Source organism: Cannabis sativa, chromosome 8, assembly GCF_029168945.1.
Source record: "Cannabis sativa cultivar Pink pepper isolate KNU-18-1 chromosome 8, ASM2916894v1, whole genome shotgun sequence".
Classification (NCBI taxonomy): Eukaryota; Viridiplantae; Streptophyta; class Magnoliopsida; order Rosales; family Cannabaceae; genus Cannabis; species Cannabis sativa.
The window spans coordinates 44,838,555-44,855,130 of NC_083608.1; the positions used below are offsets into that span (position 1 = coordinate 44,838,555).

At 35.2% G+C, this 16,576-nt stretch overlaps 2 protein-coding genes across 5 annotated transcripts; one reads left to right on the top strand and one right to left on the bottom strand.

The window, feature by feature from the left end:
• The first annotated feature begins 1,886 nt into the window (after positions 1-1,886).
• LOC115698551 (sister chromatid cohesion protein SCC2) lies at positions 1,887-13,079 on the top strand. 3 transcript variants are annotated; one of them, XM_030625641.2, is made up of 28 exons: positions 1,887-2,473; positions 3,184-3,293; positions 3,867-3,997; positions 4,104-4,200; positions 4,295-4,551; positions 4,775-4,882; positions 5,016-5,127; positions 5,309-5,405; positions 5,498-5,684; positions 5,854-6,285; positions 6,362-6,894; positions 6,977-7,187; positions 7,321-7,371; positions 7,456-7,614; positions 7,702-7,869; positions 8,080-8,379; positions 8,468-8,620; positions 8,749-8,918; positions 9,311-9,419; positions 10,042-10,200; positions 10,284-10,388; positions 10,456-10,689; positions 10,987-11,120; positions 11,197-11,478; positions 11,555-11,939; positions 12,025-12,117; positions 12,199-12,324; positions 12,428-13,079. In XM_030625641.2, exons 1-28 carry the CDS (start codon positions 2,214-2,216, stop codon positions 12,665-12,667), a joined length of 5,403 nt encoding a protein of 1,800 aa, XP_030481501.2. In that variant the 5' UTR covers positions 1,887-2,213; the 3' UTR covers positions 12,668-13,079. The 3 variants fall into 3 exon arrangements, with proteins under 3 accessions (XP_030481501.2, XP_030481500.2, XP_030481502.2); XM_030625640.2 differs by having other exon boundaries at positions 1,888-2,473; positions 10,039-10,200; XM_030625642.2 differs by lacking the exons at positions 1,887-2,473; positions 3,184-3,293; positions 3,867-3,997; positions 4,104-4,200 and having other exon boundaries at positions 4,414-4,551; positions 5,012-5,127; positions 10,039-10,200.
• Positions 13,080-13,645: 566 nt separating this feature from the next.
• LOC115698554 (biotin carboxyl carrier protein of acetyl-CoA carboxylase 2, chloroplastic) lies at positions 13,646-16,545 on the bottom strand. 2 transcript variants are annotated; one of them, XM_030625645.2, is made up of 7 exons: positions 15,806-16,545; positions 15,192-15,245; positions 14,935-15,095; positions 14,516-14,840; positions 14,346-14,417; positions 14,119-14,184; positions 13,646-14,034 (listed from the first exon to the last, which is right to left on the bottom strand). In XM_030625645.2, the coding sequence occupies exons 1-7, from the start codon at positions 15,956-15,958 to the stop codon at positions 14,011-14,013; spliced, it is 855 nt and encodes a 284-aa protein (XP_030481505.2). In that variant the 5' UTR covers positions 15,959-16,545; the 3' UTR covers positions 13,646-14,010. The 2 variants fall into 2 exon arrangements, with proteins under 2 accessions (XP_030481505.2, XP_060958010.1); XM_061102027.1 differs by having other exon boundaries at positions 13,646-14,184; positions 15,806-16,481.
• Positions 16,546-16,576: the final 31 nt, after the last annotated feature.

Genomic DNA, 16,576 nt, shown 5'->3' on the forward strand with positions numbered 1-16,576 from the left:
AATATTTGGAATTGAGAAATTACAACTTTAATGCCTATTTTCTAAAAATAAATAGGACCCACAACAAATATAATTATGCATAATCATAAAATATCAATAATTAATGTTAATCGCCCTAATAATTCATAATCTAATCACACGGTTACAACTATAATATTCTCGTTTTTGTCTTTGTCAAATTTTCTTTCACAAACTGGTTTATTTTGATTAATGATTGTTTACGTTTTTCTTGCTCAATTACAATTTTTTTAGATTCGTTAATAAAAAATCACGTTAACAGATTATGTGAAGATATATTTCTTGGCAAGGACCTTTAGTCACCACCTGTTCAAAAAAAAGAAAAAAATCTAATAAGAGTCCATGAAAGCCAATTAAATCATAATGTACAACTATATACATATATTACAATTGGCATTTCCATGAAACCAAGTCTTACAATTGGTATTTCCATGAACTCCTTCTAAGTCAAATTCATGAATTGGGCTTTAACTTCTTTTTTCTTAGATTCACTATAAAATCAACTTAGCATAAGACTAATATCAAATGTCTCTCTAAACTGTTCCCCACTTTGAATATTTGGTAGAGATGTATATTAGATGAAACATTATTAAATGATTATGGTGAATAAAGTTGAAAAGAAAAAAATTCATAAAATCAACCAACATTTGCTTATATTTAAACAAACCAATAATATTTATATACATCTGCGCTTAAATAATAATAATTTAACATGAGAAGAGTAGAAGTTATGATTATCTAACTCCCCAAATTGGAAAACAAACTTTAAAAAAAGAACCCAAACTTATTATGATTTTGGAACAACATGTTTTTCCTGAATGATTTTGAAACGACATTAAATCAACCAAAAAGAAAGAACAAAAAAGAAATACTCACCTCATGAGAAACCCAAATTAGAAAAAAAAAAAAAAATACATGAGTTATAGAAGAAGAGAGAAGATTGAAAATAATAAAAACTTATCAAAATATAAAAGTCCTAAAAAAAAGTAATTCTGATTTAGTGTTTGGTGCCAAAATTATAAAAAAGTGGCAAAAAAATTATAGAGAAGAAAGTAAAAGAAATAGAGAGAAAAAAAAAGAGTGATAAATTAATAAAATATGTTTTAAAGAATGAACAATATTTACATGTAGCGACATATTTTAGCTATGTCGAAAACAAAATTAAAATGACTCATCTGATCACTTCATCTCTTCTTTATTTTTAAGATATTAGTATTTTGAAATACATTTTTATACGATTTTAAATTCTAATCATATTTTTTTTTTTCTATTTCTAATAAGAACTCGGCTATTCATTCTAAGCCAACTATTTCGATCCACGTGGTGGATGCGGGTTGGTTGATAGGTCTACAGTGAAACTTGTCGACCACCCACATCAATCACGTGAATTGAGTGGTCGGGATACTTGAGATGAGTGGTTTTATTGTCCTAATAATGTCATGTGAGATCATCTTATATTCATGTGTTTTTTTTTAAGTACAACATTCATGTATTCACTTAAGAGGATAATTGTAAAATGTATATATTAAAAAAAATTAATATAAAAAATATAAATTTGTAAAAAAAAAACAAAAATCTATAAATAAAATTGGATCCGAAAAACTTTAGTTCAGCTGGACATGACGGTTCTTAAACTGATCCGGATCGAGTCGGATCAGATCCGAACGATCCGTTTACACTCCTAACTGAAATGGGTAAAGCTTCCACAGCAAGCTAACACGTATTAAGAATTTAATTTTGAAATTGTGTAGGGATAGAATAAACATATGTTCAATCTGATAAAAATAAATAAATAAATAAATAAACATTTTCAACCAAAGGAGAATTCCGTAATTGTAAGATATTTTTCAATTTTAATTTTTAATTTTCTTATTGGCTTCCCATCTACAGATTTTCGATCTTCTCAAATTTTAATAGGGAAAAAAAGAAAAAAAAAAAGATTTATTTTCCATTTTCTCACTTTCCCCGCCAATTGTCTCCCACATAAAAATTCTGTTCCCAAATCTCTAATTCTTAGGGCTTTCAGTATTTTCAAACTGCTCTTGCTCTTACTCATAGTTACTCTCTCTGCGAAGAAAACCCTAATTTCGTTGTAAAAGCCCCTGGATTTCTTCGTATTTACAGGCTAAGCCACTTGTCCGACCTTCATACATGCCCTTACGGTGCCAATTGGGGACTCACCGGTTGACCAATCGATGAGTTATCAGCAACCCTCCGGCTTTGGTCCCGTGGCCTGGAGCCAACGCGGCATCGGTCTCACCAATACTATACACTCTGAGGTTGCGCCATGCTTGCCTTTGCCTTCTCTTCCCGTCTTCTGTGGTGCTTCAGACCCCGAGCTCAGTTTGTTCGACGTGCCAAATCGGAATAGTTTTTGGGCGTTGGATCGGAGTGAAGTTCTTGCTCAGTCGGGTAAAATTGCTGATCTGCTTCGACAAACTGATGTTTCTTACTTGTAAGTGTTTGCTTCCTCAGAACTATTCGAATTTTCTATTTTGGTGTATGAAGTTACATTTCGAAATTTTGATTTTGTATAGTGAGTGATGTTTTTCTGGAAATGTAATTTTGATTCGTTGTTACATTTGAATTTATGTATTTACGTTGTTTTAGTAATTAGAAATGCTGTTTTAGGTAGCTTACGTATAAGTAATTTGAATTTTGATATTTCTTTTGCATTTGGTCTCATGTAAAGTTTGTAATTTCTTTTTCTTCTTAAAGCGGAATTTGATGATTAATGAGAACTTAGTTACTTACAGTAGTCGAATCATTTGTTTATAGAGTTACCATTAAAGCGAGGCCAATAAAATTATTAGTTTCACAGTAACTTAAATAATTAATGGTATAAATAATTTTGCATTATTTTGGGTAAAGGAACCTTTGATGTAATAAGATTCAATGGCATTATCAAGTGAGTTGACTGGTGATTGCGTGGGATAATTTTTATTTTATTTTTAAAATGGCAAATTGAGAGCAAAATTTGATACTTAATGAGCTTTTGGTTAAGGTTTTTAATATGATTCCTCCCACATTACGGGAAAAGGAATGTTGGTAGACCATCACATATCTATATGAAGGGGAAAAAAAGAAGCAAATGGTCATATCTTCCTTATATATCATGGTTACAGTAGGTCTCTATACATTTCTCATATATCGTGCCATTTGCAGGAACCTCAGAGAGGACTCCAGAGCAGTTTCATATGGTTATTTGGAACCATTAAATCTTCACGATGAAGTGCTTAGATTCAATCCAGAAGCATTTGACTTAAGTGATCCAGGTAAAGAAAGTATTTGATTGCTTTTTAGCTGCCTTGATGGCTTGCTTAGAAGTTAGTAGTAGTGCTTTTGAGTTCGCAATTTAAATTGAATCTACGAAAGCAATGATTGGTTACTTTTATTTGATATTGACTGGTACTTCAGATGTTGGTTAATTGATTTCCTTAGTTTTATATACATAGCCACTTATTCCATAGTATGATGAATTTGGTTTGACCCAACAGTTTGAATCAGACCTGCAAAACATACGACTAGTTTGTATCTTTCTGTATCCGTCATATTTAGTTATAATAATTTATTTTTTTATATATCATATGCGAACACTTAAATGTCTATTATACATTTTTTTAATGCCAAATGGGTACTGTATTGTTAGGCAAAAATATAGACTCTGGGATATTATTGTATCTCAATGATTGCTTGTGCACATGCTTGAGCCTTGTTGTTGTCTTCTGGTTTTTTTCTTCTTCTTCTTCTTCTTGCTTTCCCCCTGTTGCTTTGCCTTGACATAGTTAGTCTTAAAACATATACAATGTACTATTCTTATTGTTTCTTGCACTGTTCAAGTTTCTCAGGTCCTCTCAAGGACCAGATCTCTGCTGGTACAGTACCTGAGAAGACCTTCGAGCCAGCATTACCTATTCCAAGTCATGATCAGAGGGGTGTCACAACTCGCAGTCGTCTGTTTAGTGAAGCTCCTGCTCATGTATAACACCACCCTTGTTATTTTTGGCTAAAGATATACATGCATCTACCTTTGGTAGTTTATGTTTGAGTTTATTGTGTGTTAACCTAGATGTTGTAAATTATAGGATGTATCAATGTCATCTTCTAGAAAAACAAGAGCCAAGAAGAAAGTCACTGAGAACACTTCAACATCAGTTGAACCTGATCCAACTGAGATTCAAGGTTGACCTTGAGGTTTTTAAAATTTTTGTTAAATCAATAATCTTTCATGTTTGCTTGTTTTACTAATATATTATTTTTCCTGGTTTTCTTGTAGATGCTGTTATTAGCAGTTTTTGTGAATTGGTGGATGACTTCTGTGGCAAAGCTGAAATATTTGGAGATGACCAGGATGAAGCAGAATGGTTATCCTTGCCTCTTTCTGATATTAGAGACATTGTAAATGAGATAATGTCTATTCGTACAAAGAAACTTCTACATTTGCTTCCTGTAGAGAGTCTTGTTAGACTTTTGACAGTTTTGGATCAGCAAATACATCGGTCTGAAGGCTTGTCCATTAATGATTACGAACATGTAAGTTTGAGGCGTACTTTTCATTGTCGCATGATCTTGTGCATATTGTATGGTTTTTTTTTTGGGTTAAAACTATGTTAGATTTTATTTTTGTATGTTGAAAACTGCATTTGAGTTTGGAAATATTAGGCGAGCTTATTACGTTGCAGAGAGTTTCTGGATTTGGAATGAAGTAAACATCATAGCCTTTTGCATGATCTTCTTTCTATCTTTATTTTTTCAGTCTGATTCTGATGTCTTTTCATCAATTTTTTGCGCGCTCGAGTCCATTCATGCCGTTCTGGCAGTGATGGCTCATAATGAGATGCCAAAGCAACTATATAAAGAAGAGGTGAATTCTTTTTTTCATTTTTTTATTTTTTATTGAGGGTGGTTGATTTTATGATCTTAATGCTTCAGTTTACTTAGCTTAATCTCGTTACTTATGAGTTACGGAGATGACTTACATGAACTTTTGAAGCCAGATAATTGAAAGAGTTCTCGAGTTTTCCCGGCATCAGATTGCAGATATCATGTGTGCTTATGATCCATCATACCGTGCTATTCATAGACCAAATGATAATGGGACAGTTGAAGGTGATGTTATGCTAGAACAGTTTGAGTTTCATTGAACTATATATCCTAATTTGCATTAATCTGCATATTTTGTTTATTAACTTATCTGATATTTGCACCCATAGGGCAATACTTTTTCTATATGCTGTGTCTCCAGTTGTTGGATTGATATTGAGTCTTACTCTCAACATTTCTTCTACAGCTGAGGAAGATGAAGATGACGATCCTGAGTTTGGCTCAGCAACGAAGAGACGACGTTCTGCTAAGACTGTTAAAGTGAAGAGATCAGCAGTAAACAAGTGTGCTTATCTATGCTGTGTCTGTGACATTGAATTTGGCAATATTGACTTACTGGAGGAGTTTTTTCTAATTTGTTACTCTGTATGTGTAGGGTTTCTGCTTCTGTTAATACCATGCTTCAAAAGATGTGCACTATTCTTGGCTTGCTTAAAGATTTGTTGATGATGGAGAAGTTGTCAGATAGTTGTATCTTACAATTAGTGAAAACAAGCTTTACGACATTCTTAGTGGACAATATTCAGCTCTTGCAACTCAAGGCAATTGGTTTGCTTAGTGGGGTAGACATCTGTACCATTATCATCTCCTTTGCAGCTTGTTCTCTCTTCAAGCATGCGACACGTGTGGCACGCTCATTTATGTTTATGAATATGTTTTTAGATTGGTATAATGTTATTTCTCAGTACTACTGTTTTGTAAGTCACTGATATCTATTTTATGGTGTTTCAGATATTCTATTCATACTCACAACACAGGACTTATGTGATAGATGAATTACTACAGCTCCTTTGTAAGTTGCCAATGTCCAAGCGAGCTTTGAGAGCCTATCACTTACCTGATGAGGAACAAAAGCAGATTCAGATGATAACTGCTTTACTTATTCAGTTGGTCCATTGTAGTTCAAACCTTCCTGAAACATTAAGGCAGACATCAAATGGTAATCCCATGTTGGAATTATCACTTGAAGCTAACTATCCAACAAAATGTCTTGAGGCCGCTACTGAAGCATGCTGTTTATTTTGGACTCGTGTACTTCAGCGCCTTGCTAATTTGAAAGCTCAGGAAGCATCTGAGTTGAAATTAATGATGGAAAATCTTGTTACTGATCTGCTGACAACACTAAACCTTCCAGAATATCCTGGTTCTGCGCCTATTTTAGAGGTAACATATTTCATTATATTATTTTGTTTTTGTAATTAGGTTTAAGCATTCCATACTGAGTCAGTGCTATTTATAGGTCCTTTGCGTATTACTTCTCCAGAATGCTGGCCCAAAATCCAAGGACATTACTGCACGTTCTATGGCCATTGATATTCTTGGTACAATTGCTGCAAGGTTGAAGCGTGATGCTTTATTTTGCAGCAAAGAAAAATTTTGGATATTACAGGAGATTGACAGGAAAGATGAGACTGAAGAGAATGATCAAAAAGATGAATGTGCTATTTGTTTGGAAGGGAAAGTTGAAAGATTGTTTTTGATGTGCCAAGACTGCCAAAGAATGTTTCATGCTGATTGCTTGGGAGTAAAAGAAAATGACATTTCTAACAGGGGATGGCATTGCCAGATATGCGTTTGCAGGAAACAACTTCTTGTTTTACAGTCCTACTGCAAGTCACATTGCAAAAATGATGGGAAAAAGGATAAAAATCGAACAGAGAAAAAGTCTGACTCTTCTTTTTCTATTACAGAACCAGAGATTATTCAGCAGTTACTTTTAAATTACCTTCAAGAGGCCAGCTCAGCTGATGATGCTCATCTCTTTGTTCGCTGGTACGTAATAATTGATTTATTTTTTATATTTTATTTATATTGTTGTTAAGTATTTTCATTGTACTTATGCATGTATTTGTAGGTTTTATCTCTGCTTGTGGTACAAGGATGATCCAAATTCAGAACAGAAGTTAATGTACTACGTTGCTAGACTAAAGTCAAATGAAATAGTGCGAGATTCTGGCTCTGTTTCGTCATTATTGAAAAGAGATTTAGTCAAGAAGGTTACTTTAGCTTTGGGACAAAACAATTCTTTCTCCAGAGGGTTTGATACAATTCTTAACATGCTTTTGGTTAGTTAACTGTCTCTTTTTCTACATCTTTGTTATTAATAAGGTGATAACAATCAATAAAGGGAAATATCAAATTACATTGCTGTTACTTTTTTTTCTTCTCATTTTTGTTCTTTGAAATTTCAAATTACAGGTTGGTTTAAGGGAGCATTCTCCTGTAATAAGAGCTAAGGCTTTGCGAGCGGTAAGTGGAGGATTCTCTTAGAATTTTTAGTCTTTCTTTAACAACTTTAAATTTATCATTCTTCTTGCTTGTTATGATGTGCAGGTCAGCATCATTGTAGAAGCTGATCCTGAGGTACTACGTGACAAACGTGTACAATTGGCAGTTGAAGGAAGATTCTGTGATTCTGCAATATCTGTAAGAGAAGCAGCATTGGAACTTGTTGGCAGGCATATTGCCTCGCATCCTGATGTTGGTTTGCAGGTGTTACTGAAACTCCCATGCTCTAGTTAACAGTTAACTATTATGATGGTTAGTTTCATTTTTTTCTGAGTAAGGGTTTTCTTGCAGTATTTTGACAAGGTTGCAGAAAGAATCAAAGACACTGGAGTTAGTGTCAGGAAACGAGCTATCAAAATCATTCGTGATATGTGTACTTCAAATCCAAACTTCTCTGAATTCACCAGAGCTTGCATTGAGATCATTTCACGGGTTGGTGATGAAGAATCAAGCATACAGGTAATAGAAGTTATAAAAAAAAATAATGGGGTTGGGGGTGGATAGGGGGTTGTGCTACATTTTCTCAAGAGATAAGTATGTCATGTCAAAAACTTTTTTCAATGATGATATGTATATATGACCAGTATTCTTCGCAGAAAGTTGTTAGGAATAAACTGAGCACTGGCGTTGAGGAAATACGCTTATCAAGTTGTTTTTCCCAATTTTCAGGACCTTGTTTGCAAGACATTTTATGAGTTTTGGTTTGAAGAACCTTCTGGTTCACAAATGCAAGGCTATGGAGTTGGAAGTTCTGTTCCATTGGAGGTGGCCAGAAAAACTGAGCAGATTGTTGAGATGATGAAGAGGATGCCAAACCATCAATATCTGGTCACTGTCATTACACGTAACTTAGTGCTTGATTTTTTTCCTCAGTCAGCTAAAGCAATTGGTATCAACCCACAGTCACTTGCATCAGTTCGTAAGCGCTGTGAGTTAATGTGCAAGTGCTTATTGGAAAGAATATTACAGGTATGGTGATTTGTGTGCTTTGATAAACACCCTAGACTATTGGCTTTTTGGATTTGAAAGCTTACTTTCAGAATTTCTTTTCGGTTAGGTGGAGGAAATGAGTGGGCAGGAAATAGAAATGCGTGGACTTTCATATGTACTGGTTTTGCATTCATTTTGCACTGTAGATCCAACAATATGTGCACCAGCTTCAGACCCTTCACAGTTTGTGGTCACTCTTCAGCCTTATCTTAAGAGTCATGTAAGTCCCTTTCGTTTATTTTTTTTTTTCCAAGTTTGAGCATATACAAATTCACAGAAGTATATTTCAGTTGAATGAAATGCAGAAATTTTTTGGTCTTTTACTCTTTTTTTTTTTTTCGTGTTCAGTCTGATAATAAAGCGGTGGCAAAGTTATTGGAGAGCATAATCTATATCATTGATTCTGTGCTCCCTTTACTTCGAAAGTTACCTCAAAGTGTTATTGAAGAACTAGAGCAAGACTTGAAGCATATGATTGTTCGACATTCCTTCTTGACTGTTGTCCATGCTTGCATCAAGTAACTTTGTTTGCTTTTTTTTTTTTCCTTTCTAAATTACTATTTTCTTAACTGTTACTGTTTCCATGTATGCACACTACTTTATATAAGGAGGCAGTAGTTACTCCGAAGACAGTTTTGATTCCTCTTCTGTAAAACTACTGTGTACGTAGTTAAATAGAAGATTATGTCATCTCTACTGGGGTGCAGTGGGAGAAAAGTGAACTAATTATGTGTGGCATTCCCCACTTGTAGTCATAATGCCTGTATTCAATGTTGTGTATCATAGTATGTTAGCAGTAGATTTTACTTTTTACTTTACACTCTGTAATGATAATGTGTATGTCCATGCTGATTTTTACTCAACATGTGAGACTTGCATTTCTATATCTCTCATATTTACATTTGAACAGGTGCCTATGTGCTGTGAGTAGAATTGCTGGAAAAGGTGCTACTGTAGTAGAGTATCTCATTCAGGTTTTCTTCAAACGTTTAGATGCTTTGGCAGTTGAGAACAAGCAGGTTGGTTGCTAGAATCAAGAGAAGAATGTATTTTTAATTGTTCTGTTCAAGAAAAGAATGAAAATATATATTGTTCTGGTTGCATTTTATTGTCTTAGTGAAATTGAGGTTTTGCAGTTTTAGTATTTTTCTGACATATGTATGGTGTTTACTGTGCTCTAGTGTCATACTTCCCATTTTATAATGAAATTTTGGATTTGATCCTCTTTTTTTCAGTCTTTTCTTTGTTGGTAAGCCTGAACTTTGATTGTGGGCAAGCAGCTATGTTTCTGAGCTTATTTGCATCTTCATAGATTGTCATTGAACTCCAGTATTTTTGTGGATTGGTATAATTTCTCTTCACTGCTTGTGGGGCTTGACTTGCACAGGACCTTGACAACACCTGGAGTTTCTATAGCTTAATTTAAGATTCTCAATAGGCAGTACATAAAGGATCAAATCTGGAAAGGTTTCTGCATATATGTGTTTTGGAATTCTTAGAGATCTCTAACTTGACTTTTGGCATTTTAGCCTCAAAGAGCACATATCTGTAGTTGCTATAAGTTCTGGATTATATTAATTAGCCTTTCAGCAATTTTTCATGAATAATTATAAATGTTGGTACTTTTGCTTATCTCAGCAGGTGGGCCGGTCTCTTTTCTGTCTTGGATTGCTCATTCGATATGGCCATTCTTTGTTGAGTAGCTCCGGTAATAGAGTGGTTGATGTAGCACACAGTATCAACTTATTTAAAAAGTATCTTCATATGGATGATTTTGTGCTAAAGGTTAGAGCGTTGCAGGTGAGCTACCATCTCTTTTCCATCTCTTTCCCTACTTTCTTATCTATGTAGTTTATTCATAATGTTCCTTTCCACATTTGCAGGCATTAGGCTTTGTTCTAATTGCAAGGCCTGAATTCATGTTGGAAAAAGATATTGGGAAAATGTTAGAGGTGACCCTGTCATCAAGCTCTGATGATCGCATTAAGGTAACGTTGTCTGTTGGTAATATTACTTTGTAGCAGTTATCACATTGCTAATCATTGTATTTATCAGATGCAATCACTGCAAAATATGTATGAGTATCTTCTTGATGCGGAAAGTCAATTGGGAGCAGATGCTGTTGACAACAAGACAGTCCATTACTCTGTAGAAGGTGGTCAAGTGGTACCTGTTGCTGCTGGTGCTGGAGATACTAATATCTGTGGTGGTATAGTTCAGTTGTATTGGGATAACATATTAGGAAGATGTTTGGATTTTAATGAACAAATTCGCCAAACTGCTCTTAAGGTAAAAACCTGTCTATTATGTTGTTATAAAAAATATTTTAAATGTTGGTATTTGTATCAAATAAATGTGTGAAGTCTGGTATTATCCTTGACTATATTTCGAGATATGATTATTATTTTGTATTATGCCCTTTTGCACTAATTTGATGTCATTTATATGATTAGTCTTACTATTACCACACGTATTATAGTAATTATGATTATTAGAATGGTTGGTACACTTATTATTCTTATATGTTTTTTGTATTATCATTATCACACTCTTATTATAGTAATTATGATAATATGTTGAATGCAGATTGTTGAAGTTGTTCTGCGCCAAGGTCTTGTTCATCCAATTACGTGTGTTCCATACCTCATAGCATTAGAGACAGATCCTTTAGAAGTGAACTCAAAGTTGGCTCATCATTTACTCATGAATATGAATGAAAAGTATTCCTCTCTTAATGCTTTTGGCTCTTTCTTTTTCTCTTTTTCCTTTTACATGGAACTAAAAACAATTTTATAGGTACCCTGCGTTTTTTGAGAGCCGCTTAGGGGATGGCCTTCAAATGTCTTTTCTATTTACACAATCCATTAGCTCGAGTTCTGGGCATGTGAACGCCACCAAACCTTCTAGCAATGCAAAGGGGAAAACTGATCCTGCTTCTTTGACTCAAGCAAGGCTAGGAGTTTCTCGTATCTACAAGCTTATTCGCGGAAATCGAATTTCAAGGAACAAATTTATGTCATCTATTGTCCGCAAATTTGATAATCCAAATTGGAGCACTTCTGTAATACCTTTCTTGATGTAAGTTAAATGTCTAGTTTTAGTTGTAGAGCTCCTTTCGGTCCAAGTGAACTAACGATTTTGTTTCCTTTCCCAGGCACTGCACAGAAGTTCTAGCCTTGCTACCATTTACATTACCTGATGAACCCCTCTATTTGATTTATGCTATAAATCGAGTAATACAAGTTAGGGCTGGTGCCCTCGAAGCAAAACTGAAAGCTTTGAGTTTGCATCTTTCACAAAGAGTTGCCTCTCGTGAGAATGGAAAAGTTAGAGATGAATCCAGTGCCCAGCCTATTATTCATAATGAGATGGCTTATATGAACATGAGTGAGACAAATTATGAAGAGGTAGCATCTCATAATCATATGTTTTTAGTGGATTTGAATGGTACAGTAAAACCAGAGCCGGAAGATGGGAAAGTTACCTCAGATCAGGGTGAATCTTCTGGCATATCAAAAGAAGAGGAGCAGATGATCCAGGTAACGTATAATTTATACTTTATCATTTTTCCTCTGTTACAGATAAAACGCTTTTTTTGTAACTCTCATCTTCTGTGTTCTACAGCCGGATTGTCTGTGCGCTATTGCCTTGCAGCTTCTTCTGAAGTTAAAGAGACACCTTAAGATTGTTTATAGCTTGAATGATGCACGTTGTCAGGTAAAGACCCTCACTAGACAAGCGAGTTTTGTATTTCAATGGTGGGAGTAGTGAATAATGTTGTTGTTTTTACGATACCAGGCTTTTTCTCCAAATGAACCCCTTAAGGCTGGAGATGTATTTTCCAGGCAAAGCATTCCCTTTAACATCAGCGACACACGGACAACCTTGCCCACAACCTATCAAGAATTAGTAGAAATTTATCAGGTACTGGAAGCAATGATTGAATTGTGCTCTCTCTCAGTTTCATCTCTTAGATCTGTCAGAACTGTCTCTGCACTTTTTGATCACTGGTGTTGTTATTGTACAGGATTTCAAAAACGCACTTAAAGAAGATACTGTTGATTACTCAACTTACACAGCAAACATAAAGAGGAAACGCCCAACCCCTAGAAAAGTGAGGAAAGCTGCTGTGCCACTGCCAATGACCAGAGGAGGAGACGACGATGATGATGATGACGACGACGACGATGATTGGGCTGGTGGAGGTCGAAGGCTGAGTAGTAGTGGGAGGAAAGCCGTTAACACCAGGAGTAGGGTCCGATTATAGTTGTAGATATATGACAGCTAGGCTAACCTGTACAGCTTTTAGGTGGAAAGCAAAAAAAGATATAGGAGACAGAGCAAAAAAGAAAGAAATTTGGGAAACAAGAGAGGGATTTGTTAGAGCAATGCAATGCTTTCTCTTTAATGTTTCCGTCATTTGTAATTGGTTTTTGGCATTATAGCAATTGCATTATTTTTTTATAAAAAGTTAAAATGCATCTTTTTTTGTTAGAATTATAGTTTTTCCTTTGGGATAACGTCGTGGGGGTAAATTTTTTGAACTTTCTTCGATTCCTTGGAACAAAGTTCAGTTGAACTACCTAATTGGTTTCTGTGTCGTAAAGTCCCACGTCTTAGGGCATGCTTACATTTGTATTTTATTTTTTATTTTATGAGAAGTAGTCCATGCTTTTTCATGTTCTTTTTCTTTATTATTTAGTGAAAAAGGAACAAAGCTCTAGAGGTCAAGCTAAACTGAAAAGAAAGTGGACAACAAAAGTTGAGCACAATAACATAGAAACAAAGTAATTGTACTTTTATCATGTCAAGTACAATCGTGCCTAAAAGGTAAACTGAGGATGACAAGCTATTGAAGCACTACTGGGCACCAGCCGAAGCAACAATGGTTTGCAGGATGTTCGTGCCCACTGCTGCCAAACAGACAAACCCTCACCATGAAAGTCCCACCAAAATGCTAAAAAACCATGGACAACCTAGCCACCAAACCAAGAGATCGCTGCTGAAGCCCAAATACAGCCATCACCACCCCCTCGGCTCTAGCAGCAAAGCATTTACAGAGAAAATGATGCTAGGTTTGATTCAATACTACTTAATACAAGGAATGGCATGCTTTCACGTTCTATTCAATAGAGACTATAGATGTTCGAAAAAATGAATAATTAGATAGCCTTGATAGGTATCATTGTTTTAAGATTTACGATAAGTAGATTTGATAATATTCACTAATTTGTGTTTGTGTGAGTTTTTGTTGAATAAAAGGTATAATATTCAGTAATTGAATGCTCATTGTTATCATTTACAAGCCACGCAATAAAAGAGATGTATAAGAAGAGAAAATTATTACACTACCCAAAACTGTCAATGCCATTTCAATATTTAACATTACTCACTCATTGCGCAACATATTCAGCATTTTGCCATATTATACTCTTAAATTAATAAGTTTGTTGTCGGAAAATTAAATAAAAATAAATACTTGAAACAAACAACGTACTAACAAAAGTGAAAATACAACACATTAACCGTTGCAGTTGCAGACCTAAACTCATGAAACAGTGTTTGCACTTGCACGAACAAGTTTGGAAAGGTTCTCAGCCAACAAGTTACTCATGGTATAATCACGTACAGAGGCTGCATGGGACAGTGGTTATTGCTTAGATCAGTAGTTGAGATAAAAATACATATAAATAGACGGAACAGAGAGAGAGAGGTTACCGTGTCCACGCTAACGGGCTTCCCGTCCTCAGCCAATACCTCTGCTACAGTTCCAGATTGATCAGCCTGAAAGATGGAATTGTAACTCAGTACTAGAAATATTTAAGCATTTTAATGTGTAGATTTGACTGTATGTACTCAATATGGTGTAAAACGTTCAAAATCATATAGAAATTGAGTGAGCTAACTATTTATTAGATATGACTAATTAAGAACATAGGGGATACCTCTATTTCATTCATCAGCTTCATGGCTTCAATGATGCAAATGACTTGACCTTTCTGTACTTTATCTCCTACCTGAAGAAACAATATAGAGTTGCATATATTTTAGTATAACATGCCTGGGCAAAAATAATAACAGAAAAAGCCGATTGATAAACTAAGACATTAATTACCTTAACAAATGGTGGCTCCCCAGGTGCAGGAGACCGGTAAAAGGTACCAGCCATGGGGCATTTTAGTGGCGGGTGAGATGACTTGCTAGACTGTGCAGGGGCAGGTGAGACAGGTGCAGGTGCGGAAGGAGGAGGGCTTGCAGGAGGAGCATAAGATGTTGGGGCTTGTGGTGGCGGTGCTGATAGGTACATGCCTTGGGGATAATGAGTTTGCATTGGGGCAGCCGGGGGTGCTGGTTGTTGAATAGCTTCCTTTTTCCTTATTAAAAGCTCACAATCCAACTGCTTCAATTCCAGCTCCATAATATCTCTTGAATCCACTAGCCTACAACATCAAAATGATATACACCTCAGTGACTATAACATTCAGATTAACCAATTTCAAACTAATAAAATACATGAGACTCATTCAAGCTTACTTGACAAGGTCTGATACTTGAGCCATGAATGCCGCGATTGATGATGGATCAGGAACACTGTTATGTGCAGTATTTTCTTCCAAAGACTCATCCTTCTCTTCCGGTGACTCGATAGCAGACTTTGGGGGAGGTACAGGGATAGAATTTGAAGCAACAGCAACCTGAAATTCAAAAATTAGTTTTATTAGAAATCTTTGGTGATCATTCATCTCTACAAACATACCAAGATTTTTATAGCACACATTTCAACTCGTTACCTTATTTAGCTGAGCATGCACCTTCCATATAGCTGGCTGCTTACTGTTCTGAGACTGCAGAAGATAATCTCACATAAGAAAAAAAATCACAATGAAATTCTATTACTTTTGTCTCAACATAGAAAGCCAGTGTGTAACATTGACCTTCCTCTAGTCATTAATTCATCATTAAAACTTACTGAATCACAAAAAAAAAACCCTTTAACAAATTCTCTCACATTTTGTTTTATTACTAAGTACTTACAACTCTGTCAATTTACATCTTTCAACATAAAGTACATTAAACCAATTTGAACCCACAATATGATTATAAAATCTCATTGGATACTAAATTAACACAACAAATCCTCATGTGTATATCAGATTCAGAGCTAGCATTAAATAAATTGGTGTCATCTGACAATGCACAAGTATCATACAGTTTTTAAACTTCAATTTAGTAAAAGGTGGAGTACTAATCAATCATAAACCATGAAATAAAGCCCCTCAAATATTAATTTGAGAGAGGGAAAAGGGTAAGTCTATAAACAACGAAAAGTGAGAGAGAGTAGGTACGCCATGGATTTGATTCGGAAAGAAACGATATTTATATATACATACACACATACACTAACCTGAAAGCCGAAAGAGAGAGATGCATTATCGGCATTTTGAAAGGTGAGCCGCCTTGGGTGGTGGAAAGGAAGAGAATTCCTGACCGTCAAACCAAGGTGACCCAATGAGTTAGAGGCCGTCGCTTTGGGGCAGGGCACCGTGAATGTAGCCATTGTAGTCGTTCTCACTCAAAACTGAAACCAACCCTTTTAATAGAAGAAACCAAACTATGAACTGGTAATGGAACAAGAACACCACAACCCCAGATCCGAGTTTACCAAAGAATGACCAAAAACAAGCCAAAATTGGAAGAAGAAGAAGAATAAAGAAGGGTAATTTAATTATTTATTTCTGATCTGAAAACAGATTTAATTGGGTAGGCGGCGATAGGATCGAAGATATATACGAAACTTTTAACAAAAAGGCTTTGAAGTAACTGTTTGATTGATTCTATAACTTTAAGTATTATTGGGTTTTGTGAATCCGATACTTACAATGAGACCCATCAACATCGCCCTTTTAACTAACCTCAACAAACAACCACGAACCTCAGAACTAACGCAAATTCACACTTCATCTCTCTGTGTCAGACACGTTAAATAAATGTAAATGTACTTATTGAGAGAGGAGAACACAAGGTTAGGTTTCCAACTTTAAAGACTTTGCCTCCATAGAGTACCAATGCGTTTTGGTTTTGGTTTAAAAAAACAAATCAAATCCAACCAAACTCATTTAAGGGCTGTATTTTATTGTACTGTCGGCCTTAATGTTATATGCAATATTTACTTACT